The sequence below is a fragment of the Copidosoma floridanum genome, unplaced genomic scaffold, assembly GCF_036245765.1.
Source record: "Copidosoma floridanum isolate Cflo_tuat_1 unplaced genomic scaffold, Cflo_Japanese_pri ptg000021l, whole genome shotgun sequence".
Classification (NCBI taxonomy): domain Eukaryota; kingdom Metazoa; phylum Arthropoda; class Insecta; order Hymenoptera; family Encyrtidae; genus Copidosoma; species Copidosoma floridanum.
Window position 1 is genome coordinate 25,077,632 of NW_028321898.1, and position 13,142 is coordinate 25,090,773.

Consider the following 13,142-nt stretch of genomic DNA (forward strand, 5'->3'; position numbering starts at 1 on the left):
GAGAAAACAGTGAAAACAAAACGACGAAAGTCACGAGCGATAGTTGTGATGACAACTAGCCGAGTACATTAAGGTCGAGCCACGTGATCCCACGTGCTATTCACCCCCTCACCCCCGCTGGCAGCTCGACCCAGTGCTCTTCTCTTCCAAGTCAAAAAAAATTAATTCCCCTTGCCTTTACCGAAAAAACTGAAGAGCAAAGCCTACAGCAATGCTCTGATTACAATTTATTCCTGTTCAGCAGCATCGCAATTGTGCAGAACATAAAAAAGAAAGGCTTTATCTATATCAGGTGACGGCGCACGCAGCAGTCGCGTATATACATTAGTATTGGTGGCAGGCCGCACTCCGCCTTCTGCTACGACGTCCGCAAGGGTCCAAGAGAGCAGCAGTAGCTATATTATATAGCTCACGGGCCACACAGCGAGTGAAGATTTGTTTGTTGTGCGTCGCAATAAGTTGTATAGTTCTACCAGTTGTGCGGTTGATTGACAAAACAAACGATCCGACGATGTACGCGAAGACGATGGGGGACCGTCAGGCCCGCGCCGAGCACGTCCTGGCTGTGTCGCGCGACTTTGTCGCCCAGCCCCGTATCAGTAAGTTATCTCACCTTCCTCTGGATTATTATTTTCATGCATCGTGTAAATCTGCAGCTCTGCTCCGATTTGTCTTTTGCTGCACCAGTGCACGTTCGTTGTGGAACAGAGTTTGATTTTTATCTCTTGGTCACGTCGATGAGACATGGGCGTACATGTATATAGGTGCGGTGATGGCCCTTCCTTTAATCCGATAATAATACCAACAATTCTCTCCGTATTTTTTGGAGCATCTTGTGTATATATATATATACACATATATGTGCATGGAGTATCGATCAGCAGCATCCAACATCCTCGTCCTGTTAGCTAATTACATATCATGTGTAATAACAGCTGCTATTTTTCTGTGTATATTTATTTACAGTTGTACGAATGCTTGATCAATTGTTCTTGTAGGTGTTGGAAGCATGCAATTAAGAAAAGCAGCAGCAGTTTACTCTATTTGTATACCTATAGTGTATCAAGTCGCGTGTGTCATGTGACTGCAGACGACGTATGCTTTTGCTTGATGCTTAAATATATTTTTTATAACATACGTATACAAACTAAAGCTGCACGACCTATGTATCATTTTTATTTCCACACAAAGATAGCAAATAGTTGTTTTTTGCAACAATCATCTGCAGACATGAATTTGTCCCATGGGGCTTGTTGATTTTTAGAACTGTTGGTGTCGAGCTCGACAATCGGGCGTAGCCACGAAATTACTGTGAAATGTTAACATTTTTAGTATTATTTTTAAATATGTTTTAAGGAAATATGTATGGTTTAACTTTTGGCTAGCTAACTGATGCTCCGTAGAGTGGTACCTCTGGGTGCACCAAAGATTTATGTTACGTTGGCTGGGCTCCAACAGAATTTTTGGTCAGTTTTTTTGGTTTTTTTATGAATTTAATTTTGGATTTTCAAGCTATGCTGTACCAGAGTTCTTCAATAATACCGTAACAATTGATAATATTTATTATTATCAATCTAATAACACTAGATGAAAGACTTGATGACATGCATGTAAAAACCAAGTTAAAGAGCTTCATAATAAATTATTAGATTTAAAAAGTTTAGTGCACGGTAATATTCAGTTTTTACTATTTGCAGTTATTTGTTTATCATCCTAATTCCCTATAGCAAGTATAAGAGTGTGCAGGTCTATGAAGTAAAATTATCCTTTGTCTACAGCCTACAAGACAGTATCCGGTGTGAACGGACCCTTGGTCATCCTCGATGAGGTGAAATTTCCGAAATTTGCCGAGATCGTCCAGCTGAAACTTGCAGATGGCTCAATACGCTCAGGCCAAGTATTGGAAGTCTCAGGCTCGAAGGCCGTTGTCCAAGTGTTTGAGGGTACCTCTGGCATCGACGCGAAAAACACCCACTGCGAATTCACTGGCGACATCCTTCGCACCCCGGTCTCCGAGGACATGCTGGGCCGTGTTTTCAATGGCTCGGGCAAGCCCATCGACAAGGGACCTCCAATCCTTGCTGAAGATTACCTTGACATCGACGGTCAGCCCATTAATCCCTGGTCCCGTATTTATCCCGAGGAAATGATCCAGACTGGTATCTCGGCCATTGATGTCATGAACTCGATCGCCAGAGGACAGAAGATCCCAATCTTCTCTGCTGCTGGTCTGCCCCACAACGAGGTGAGTGTCGTAAAAATTCTTTAATTAAAATCAACGAATCATCGCGTAACAAACAATGACAACGATCCAACAGATTGCCGCACAAATTTGCCGGCAAGCTGGTTTAGTGAAACTGCCGGGCAAATCCGTCCTGGACTCGCACGAGGACAATTTCGCTATCGTGTTTGCTGCCATGGGTGTTAACATGGAAACTGCCCGTTTCTTCAAACAAGACTTCGAGGAGAATGGTTCCATGGAGAACGTCTGTCTCTTCTTGAATTTGGCTAATGATCCGACCATCGAACGCATCATCACTCCACGTCTGGCCCTCACCGCCGCCGAATTTCTCGCCTATCAGTGCGACAAACACGTACTTGTCATCCTTACCGACATGTCTTCTTATGCTGAGGCTCTTCGAGAGGTTCGTATCTTTCTACGATACAATCATAAAATTTTACATTATCTGCTAAGGGCCTTTTAACAATTATTCCAGGTCTCAGCCGCCCGTGAGGAGGTTCCCGGACGACGTGGTTTCCCAGGTTACATGTACACCGATTTGGCCACGATTTACGAACGCGCTGGTCGTGTTGAGGGCAGGAATGGCTCGATCACGCAAATTCCTATTCTTACTATGCCCAACGACGACATCACTCATCCTATTCCTGATTTGACGGGTTACATTACCGAGGGTCAAATCTACGTTGATCGTCAGCTCCACAACAGGCAAATCTACCCGCCGATCAATGTGCTGCCTTCCCTGTCGCGTCTGATGAAGTCTGCCATTGGTGAGGGTATGACTCGTAAGGACCACTCGGACGTCTCTAACCAATTGGTAACAAATATACAAATATATATAAAAGTACTATAGCCTCAAAAGCATTCTGCACGAAACGTTACAATGACAAAATCGTGTATCATTTTTCAGTACGCCTGCTACGCTATCGGCAAAGACGTCCAGGCTATGAAAGCCGTCGTTGGTGAGGAAGCTCTGACTCCTGATGATCTTCTTTACTTAGAGTTCCTCTCGAAATTCGAGAAAAACTTCATTTCGCAAGGCTCGTACGAAAATCGTACGGTCTTCGAATCACTGGACGTTGGCTGGCAGCTGCTCCGTATCTTCCCCAAAGAGATGCTCAAGCGAATCCCCGCCAGTACCCTGGCCGAGTTCTATCCAAGAGATTCGCGTCATTAAATCATCGATTGGCGGGCGTTGTCAGCATCTTCGTAGTAGTTTCTTTTTTTGCTTATGATAATAAATAAAAAATAAAAAAAGAAACGCGCTAACGCAGACGCAGAGTCCAATGTAAGGAAATTGCCGTGAAAAAGAGTGTGTGTTGTACAAAGATGACAGAGCCCCTCGTGGAAATTTGCCTGAAAATCGAGATTTACCGAGCAGTACGTTATTTATTGTTGTAGATTTTTATTTTATCTCTATTGAAAGAAGCTTATTTGTCATTGGTGCTTGTACGTTTTTCAAATGATCCTCAAAATTATATCTTTTTCAAAGATTGACGTGGTTTTTAATTAAAGAACAAATGATGTATCGAGTTATTGATTTTTATTTCGTACTTCACATCGTCATTTTCAAGTAATTTTTAAACATCCTTGTAAAAACAAACAATGTGGTGAAGAAGAGTCCTTCATCGAGCAAAGGATCATGAAAGTAAATTTCTACTAGGGTAGCCTTAGGGTAAAACTACCAAAATTTAGAAGAATGAAAACGAAAAGTTCTGTGCCCCTGATTATTTGGAGCCAGATCACTATTCTAAAAAGTCTATGTAGTCCGTAAGACACATTTAAGCGTTATGTTTTATTGTATGATACTTATATAGAGAACCATTGCTACGAGAGATACGGCTTTTTATGATTGAATCGTTTGAAAAAGGTTAAGATCATTTCCTGCAATCAATAATTGAGAATAAAACGCACCAAGCTCTATATATATATTTTTATTGCTCAATAAGTCATACTGTAAACGAATGATTTTCCGCCCAAGCAACTAAACCAAGGCATACTGAAATGTTTTTAGAAGTTAGTGTTCAAACATGTACCATCTTTTGTGCTAAAACTACGTAAAACATTTCGTTGTGCTCTTGTTCAGTTGTTTTAGCGTCAACCCGTTACTAGATGTGGATACATTTTTATTAAACATTCATGTCATGCTATCATTGTTTTCCCAGTTAACCATTGTACAATATTTACTTGTACTTTACAGAAATTAAATCATGAATTGTAAAATAAAAGTCGTATCCACGTGTGACGGCAAAGTGTCACAGTCAGTATTACATTATGAAGCAAAAATCAAGTGCATCCAACTCTTGTGTCGACATGTTATTTTGTTCATCGTGTTACATTCCAAAAAGCAAAATTAATGTTTGTATTATCAAAAAAAGAACTACCAAGATGTACAGTCCTAAGAAAAACGTTTACAAACACAAAAATTCAGATCAATACAAGAAAACAAAATTTTTTCTATTAAATGTAAACAATACCAAAATTCAAATCAACTGTGAATTTCATCATCAATGAGTCGATGGTGCATCGTTGAGATCTTTCTATTAATATTTAGGAAAAATACTACGGATTCAGTATATTGAAAAATTTACGCGACCATATAAAAAAAAGAAAGAGAAACTAATTAGGAATCGATGAACGTGGCTTTCACTTTTCCAAATGGTTGATATTTCTCGACATTAACTTAAAGAACTATGAATGTATTATAACTGTATAAAAAAATACCAAGAACAAGCTAAACAGTGAAACATGAATTATACATCTCCTACATTTGTTTCCTTCTTAGTTGTATAATAATAATCTTCTTTAAATTACCGTTTAATGTTGAGGAAGATAATGAATTTAATCGTTACGTCGTTGTTGCAGTAATTAATCAATTTGTAACTGCAAAGAAAGGATGATGTTACAATGTTTGTTACAATAATCTGTAAAATTACATATGAGTATAAAAAAAAAAAAAATTAAACTATATAGTAAGAAGCCTATGAGATGTATTCAAACCCTTAAAAAAAACTATAAATGATGAAGTTAAACGATTATAACGTCCTGATTTATGTTTTGCGAGTTGCTTAACACTAACGTTCACAGAGTACAAACGATTTTGTACCTTTTTTGTCTGGAAAACCATATTATGTATCATCATCTCAGTTTCCTTGAAATACATAAAGAGAGGAAAAAAACGCTTGATTGTATCATGTTACTTTTTTTTGTATAATATTGTAAGGCGTAGCAATATTTTATGTTAAAACAACTGTACCGTGCGTAGAAAAAAAAAGTGATTGTTCAATTTGAAATAAAATATTTTATTCGAGCCGACTGAGTTTATTCTTTCGTGTACTTGATCTGCTAAAATTATTTGACATTTCATCTCGTGACCATATACTTCTTACTCACTTTAAACATTAGAAAAAAAATCAAATTGATGATCGCATTATAAGTATTTGTACACTTGTGAAAATATTTATAATAATCTGATGGTTCACGCTCTTTGATAGTCGTGATGCCTATAGGTATATGATGCAAAAATACAACACTTGCGCATCACGCACATCGGCACTCGTCACATGCAGATTTGCATATTTACGATTGCAGATTGCAGCAGAAGTCGTTGGAGGAGAGGGGGAGAGCAGCCGACAGACTAATCTCCGTCAGGTGTATACGATTTATGAACGAAAAATTCATGTGGTGTACTGGTGTGTCAGTTTAGTTTTTAATTGCTATTGCTTTTCTCGGGTGTGTTTTTAAAAATAGCCCTCAAAACGTCATTACGCGCAAAGGTGAGTGCATGAAGATTTTTTTATTCGATGATTTATAGAGTAATTGTTTTCGAGAGTTTCAACTACGAAGAGACTATAGCAAGCATGTTTTGTGCGCTGCGAAAAAGTGGGGTTAGGATCGTCATCCGTCTCTTTTTCTCATGAAAGGGGAAAAAAAAGTCTCTTGACCGTTAAGCGCTTCTGGTGTGCCATTAATGTGTTTTAATGGTATAATTAGACATCTGCATGATTAATATTATGCACTTTATAAATGAAAAAGCAGAGTTAAAGTACATCTTTGAGGTGCATAAGAGAATGAAAATAGTGTTAAGAATTTGACGTTACTTAATAATCAAAAACATTTTTTTGGAGTATCAAAGTGTCATAAATTTACGTGAATGTAACATTACATCGATAGAAGCAGCATAATTTCTGCAGTGTATATAGGAAACACGGTTCTAGCTGTTTTTATTTATTAGACACTTGCCAGTAGACATAGGCGTGTTTACAAATAATTTGTAATGTATTGAAAATTATACGAGTTCATACAAATTAGTTACATGTTTCGTTGCTTTAGTTTAAGCCTTTGTCTCAACATTAACACACCTGACACAATGTTTGTATTACCTAATGTACCCATGTATGTACAACGTACATATAACTTATGTATATTATATTGCCAAATATTACATAATGTTTGTAGGCAAGTCTAGATACCTATACTTTGTTTATTTGATTCTTTAATCTTTTATATCACTATTCTTTTCGTTGTGTGATACCTAGTAAAATTTTATTCTTACAAAATTTAAGATTTAAACTATAATTAGGCTGCTGATGCACTTATTAAGATTCACGTGTGAATGTGGGTGTAACAGATCGTTTGAGTGGAATATTTTACTGTTTGGTGAATTGTTTTGATGATTTTATGATGATGGATTGATCATCTATTTATTTTAATTTCCTGTCTTGTGTAACTTAAGTTTTATCTCTTGAGTGTAGGTACTTATTGAATGTTATTATTCGTTTAATGTTCTCACGATTTCGTTCAAGAAGTCAAGCACCTCATTTTATAGATTTACATAACAAAACCGTGACCTTTACAATGGAAGTATACTTTATCTTTTGTTTTTGTTTTTTTTTCTTTTTTTATGTCGTACAAAAAAAAAAAATTTGAATGACAATGATAATTTTAACTCAGAATGATGGATTTTCACACTTTTTTCACACACCAAACAATTTAAATATCTATATTTGTTTCGAGCTTTCTTTGTGTGACGTAAAGTATTAGCATACGATTAGAATACAATATTTCGAACTTTTTTTTTCATTTCAGCTCAAAAAGTAACCCTAACTTGGCTGTTTTTTTACTTCAACGCATTTATAAAATAATATATACAATCACTAAAATTTTTTTATCTGCTTATATTCATATTACTCTGATATTGACATTTTTTAACTAAAATCAGATTTTCTATCGATTAAAAAAAATTTCGCTGTACTACTTTATACTGATTAAAAGGATGAATATTAAAAAAAAATTTTATAGCGGTCTATACATTATAAAAATGAGATGCAATCAAAAATTTTTAACAAAAATTCTAGAAATGATCGTTGAACGAAACGCGCAAATGAGACGACAAAAAATTAATATTTCGAAGTACAATTATAATTTATTAGATACACAGTTTTTATAAAGCGCAATGTGAAACGTTATACGTTTAATTTATCACACAAAAATATCTGACAATATTTTTTTCTGTTTATTTTTTTAAAGAAACAATTGAAAAAAAGGTACATGTAGTTAAAGTTAATACTAAGGTAATTACTTACATTAGGGCACACCTTTTAAAAAATTTTTAAAATAATTATTTATTTAGCTTATAGCATTCACAAAAAAAGTTATCTTGGAAAAAAACATTGATGTAATAATTTACTAAGATTTCATAGGTAGGATTTAGTGTATACGTTTGCAGTTTTTGGACAAAAAAGCGTATAAATTTAAGAAAAAATTAACTCACTTTAATAATGTGGTATGATATAAAATAATTAAATATAAAAATATTTGTTAATACTTGTGAAATTTGTCACCAACTGTTTATATCGTGCGAAGCGCAAAGTAAAAATCAGTGTAATATATTTACGATTTACGATCTACGAATCACTTACAGGTAGAATTGGAATAAATTTATTAATTTTAGGTACCTACACATGAAACTGATAAGTTACTTGCTTATGGCCTTTATATTACCATGAAAAATGTTGTCAAGAAAAGACACAAAATTTCTGTTGCAAGAATGTAAATCCTTTTTCCATGATAAAAAATTGAAAAGAAGAAAAATCTTTTAAAAAATATGCATAAAAAGGTCGCTCCTGACGCGTCCATAGTCCACAAAGAAAGAAAAAAAAGTTTCGCTTTTCATTATTCAACGTCAACCTGCTTGAAAACGCCTCTCACGTAAACAGGCACGAGGTGAAATCGAGCCAGCAATGCTAACCGCGCGCGTACCTACATTATAATAACACTCACCGATCCCGATCCCCCGTACATTTACCTCGAAGAAAGCGATGAGTTTTTTCTCGTATGTGTCACGCGATCCCTGCATCGTGCAGACATCGGCCAAAAAAAAACAATCACTCCGCAACTCCGAGTTCCGATCTCGTGTAATACACATACATATATTACACCCTGCAAGTGTATTAACAAAAAAAAGGGAATAAATGCATTTCAGGTGTCAATATAATAAATGTATAACTGCGATGTTTGCGATGTCGAATTTTGTAGTCGCTGATGTGGAAAAAAAAAGTCAGCCTCAAGCGCGATTAGCTTTTCAAATACCCACGAGAACGTCCGTTCCTTCCGTCGCGCGCCGCAAGTGTTTTCTCTCTTTGTTCCATCATGTAAGTACGAATAAAACATCTGGTGGCTTTCGAGAAAATTCCCGTGATTGGACATTCAAATTTCGAATTCACTCGGACGACCCGACACGTATGACTCATTAATCGAAGGTGACGAGCACACGGTTTTTTTTTAGTGGAGGCGTGTTTTCAGTAACTAAGTGACTTGGTTGTTTGGCATTCAAAATGATTGCAGCGCATGGATGTTGCTCAATCGACAAGATTTATTTATGAAACACCGATCGTGAAATGTTTTCCTTTTTTTTTTTTTTTTTTTTTTTTTTTTTTTTTTTTTTTTTTTTTTTTTTTTTTTTTTTTTTTCCAAGGGCCATAAACGACACTCGGCTTGGTCAGATATTTTTTTGGACCCATATAGTTTAGTAATTTCTTTTAGTGCCCCGTAGGGTTGCGAAAATTGGATTTTTATTTTTATTTGTCTAACTGTAAGCGCAACGTTTCAACGATAAAATATACGTAACCGACCCGCACGAATATGTACGTAGCGCTACCGTGTACTTAAATAATAAATCTACGAAACAATTTGCAGAGAAAATTTTTCCTCGAATTGTAGCTTGTGCTTTTGCACGACCGCAATCGGAGACGGAAATTTTTCAATTTAGCCGTGGAAAGGAACTTCCCGTACGAGCTGGGATATTTTCTCTTGAATTACAACACCCGCGCCTTACGTCCACCATACGTACGTGTAATTAGAAATTTTTCAAGTTGCTCACGGACTTCTGTTGCCATTACAATGTTACAATAACATACGTACAAGGCACGTGAACAGCAACCATCATCAGAGATACATCACAGTGCACTGGAGTTGTATAGGCACACTTAGCTGGTCCTTCAATTACGTGGTGGTGCGTACATGGAATTTTTCGCAAAAAATAAATTATTTCGATCGACGTAATGGGATTAGCTGAACTTTTAGTTAAAGATTTTTTGATAATTTTTTAATTGACTCATTTGGGGCTTAAATCAATTTTAAGGCTTTTATATTTTACTCTATTGGCATTTGTAGAAAATCGTTGTTAAATCGAGTGCACAAGTAACTCAAATGGGTTGTGCGGTAGGTGAGATTTGGGTGGGCCCAAATACGTCTTGAATTTTATTGCAATGTAATAATTTCCTAAGAATATAATGCACTGTTCATAATAATTAAAGTTTTTTTTTATTTACTACTTATAACTACTTATAACACAGTGAGAAAAAAAGAAAAAAATTAGAAAAAAGAGTATTTCATATTAATCCAAAAAAGTATTTTTTTATAATATTTTAGATACTTTACAATATACTTTAAAAAAATTGTTTTGAAATTATGTAGTGAAGAGAATACACATCATTCAGAACAAAAATTTTTTTTATAAAATGTTTGAAAATAGTAGAAAATTCTGCATTACAGAGATAATTGTTTGGTTGTATGAAAATTATATTTGTCATGAATAAAATTGAAAAAAAATTATGTATTTATTTTGAACGTGACAGTAATTATTTGCATTGTAACAATAATGATTACATTTAATTTGGTCAAAGGATATTAATTTTTTTTTACTACTTTTAATTACCGCTGGTGTTAACTGTTTATAATTTTTATAAACTACAAAGGAGCTGCACTAGCTGCTTTAATATAAAACAACGTAAGTCGTCGTCGCTAATCGCAGTTCATCTTAGCTCATCTCGAATGAACCGACAGATGACGTGTTGCGGATCAAAACAATTTTTTTTTACTTACTTTCGGTGAAGAGGCACAGTTGGTAAAAAATTGTGGACAATCAACACACTTGTACGTGTGACATTGAAATTCTGTCGCTCGATTTATCATCTTCTTACTACTCACTTACCGTATCCATTCAAACTGTGCAGAATTTTTTTCGTCTAATTTATTCGCGATTTCGTTTTGAATAACTGCGTAGACACTTTTATCCGAAGTTTGACGTAACTCTCCCTTTTTTTTAAATCACTTTGGTTATCTTTGTTAGTGAGTTCCATTCACGTAAAAACTGTCTTGCGCGTTTAAATTATTCCGCGTCTTCTTCGAAATCCTAGGACTCCATCAATCAGCTAAATTACGTCAATTTGGGCCGTATGATTTACTTTCATAAACTATGATGATTATATATTTTTTTCCAGTACAAGTTACAGCAACTCGCGCTTTGCACGATTTTCTTGATTAAATCACAATTTCTACCTAAGGTAACTTTTTCCTGGAATGATTGTGAAGATGATCAAATTCAATTTTATTGGATTATTTATTCAGTTACACTTTACTCTCCTTTGAAATTTTAGAGAAGGTTCACAAAGATAAATGTTAAAAAAGGTTATTTTAAATTGTGGTTATCCAGAGTATCCACCATACGAAAACTTGGAAAACTTTGTAATATCAAGAAATAAGTTTTACTCGAAAAAAACCTGATAATATTGGGAAAATTTTATGAATTCGCGAAATTTTGTTATTATTCATTTAATTAAAAAAAAAAAAAATCTGTTTTTCCAAGTTTTTTCGATTGTTTGCTAGCAAAATATTATTTTTTTATATGTATATCATAAAAGTTAACCAACTGCTCTTTTTAATTAATCTTTGAAATTTAATTGAATTATTTTTAAATTTTATTGTAACATTTTACAACATCTATCATTTTTACCACTTTTGTGACTAATTTTGTTATTTGCACGACTATCGTCTACCTGGATTCCCAAAAATACGTAACTTCGTGAGGTAGTATTATTTTATATTTCTTGATGTATGATAAAAAAAATTTAGGTTTGTATGACTTACTTGAATCTATACTTTTAGTAAAGAAGTGTTGTTTGTATACATAAAAAATATTGTGTATCCCCATTGGTAAGCAGCAACGACGTATAGACGTACTTATGCACAGCTCATCTTGAGATACAGAAGTCAACACTAGCGCAATAGAGAAAAAGACACGCGAACAAGAGCCGGCCGGCGAATTAATCTCATTGAGAGCCATTACGCGCTCGCACCGTTACCACCTCATTGTGCCTCAATCTGCTGCCACTCTGTTGTTGCCCATGACACATAGTCATGCACACACGCACACAATATGCACATATGCATCTCGTGGACATGCACGCACCGACTACAATTTCATGTATCGGACCACCGCCGCTGGCTCTCTTATTTATCCGCTTCCTTTTGATGCTGTTTGTCGCGTATATATACACCGCGTTGTCATACGATGATCAGCTCTTTTGCATAATACTTGTATACGTACGTCCAATTTTTTTCCTTCTCGTCGTGCGAGGCATTAACAATTTCTGACGAGGCAGTACGATGTGTAAGTATATTTTGTTTCCTCAATTTTGAGGGTTTTTGTTTTCTCTCTTTCAAAAACATGATCTTTTGTTCTACAACGCGCGGAGGAAGGAACGAGTTGAACGACGATCGTTAATCCAGATACTTACCCCTGAATTGCATTGACACACTCTGTACTGTCTCCGTTGCGTTCTCACGGAGTATGGGACTCGTATAGTCGCGTACACCTCGAGACGTCATCATTTGTAAATCGTGTTTTGCCAACTGATGCGCTCGAAGGTCATTGTCGGCCTCCTCCATCCTCCTTGCATCCTCCTCACGAAAGTCGAGCTTTTTTCTTTGGATGGAAACTATTTTTAAACATTGCGAATGATCATCACCGATTTCGACAATTGCTCCCTTTTTTTTTTCTCACATGTGTACTTATCTTATTGAAAATCAAAAAGGCTCCTGCCAGCATCACATTGCATCATTGAGACTTTGGTGCTGAATCATCGATTCTCGACGATCTCTAACAACCAAACTATACGTACGGACACAATCTAGCGAGTTCAAATTCAAGACGTGGATGATAGTATTGAAGCCCATGTACTTAGACGCGCGCGCACTGCATTATTTCTTGCGAGTTAAATTTAGAAGTAAATGAGCGTGCACTGCGTACCTCAGTGGCTACTACGAGTATATGGGTTGGCAGAAGAGGACACAAGTCGGAAAAAAAGAGACGTTGTCTGTGCTTGCGTGTGGCTCTCACGGTTGTGCCACGGTGCTTATAGGGTCTCTTTTCTGGTGTGTTGCGTAATAACGACATTGTACGGGTGCGTTTTGTGTTGTTCACTTTTTTTACGAACTTTATTTCATTTGTAATATTTTAATTTAACCATAAAAATAATAATTAATAGCGAATACATCTTTGATTTTTAAATATTTCCGTCATGCGATTTGAAGATGCGATTCAAGCTAGTCATTTTGGTAC

At 35.7% G+C, this 13,142-nt stretch overlaps 2 protein-coding genes across 2 annotated transcripts in view; both read left to right on the forward strand.

Annotated features, from left to right (window-relative positions):
- Window positions 1-159: 159 nt before the first annotated feature.
- Vha55 (V-type proton ATPase subunit Vha55) lies at window positions 160-5,549 on the forward strand. Its single transcript, XM_014350889.3, has 5 exons — window positions 160-599; window positions 1,779-2,245; window positions 2,319-2,645; window positions 2,718-3,056; window positions 3,150-5,549. The coding sequence occupies exons 1-5, from the start codon at window positions 512-514 to the stop codon at window positions 3,414-3,416; spliced, it is 1,488 nt and encodes a 495-aa protein (XP_014206375.1). The 5' UTR covers window positions 160-511; the 3' UTR covers window positions 3,417-5,549.
- A 354-nt stretch (window positions 5,550-5,903) lies between these two features.
- The window catches only part of mino (glycerol-3-phosphate acyltransferase mino), a 28,906-nt gene continuing 21,667 nt past the window's right edge, over window positions 5,904-13,142 (forward strand). Inside the window, exon 1 of the mRNA XM_089594280.1 lies at window positions 5,904-6,015. The gene's annotated coding sequence lies outside the window, so the exon portion shown is untranslated. The remainder of the gene's footprint in view (window positions 6,016-13,142) is intronic.

Excerpts from the sequence above, each read along its gene's own strand:
- Vha55 (XM_014350889.3), top strand. The coding sequence starts at position 512 with ATGTACGCGAAGACGATGGGGGACCGTCAGGCCCGCGCCGAGCACGTC. Across the intron at positions 600-1,778 it reads TGTCGCCCAGCCCCGTATCA|CCTACAAGACAGTATCCGGT; the intron begins GTAAGTTATCTC and ends CTTTGTCTACAG. Across the intron at positions 2,246-2,318 it reads CTGGTCTGCCCCACAACGAG|ATTGCCGCACAAATTTGCCG; the intron begins GTGAGTGTCGTA and ends ACGATCCAACAG.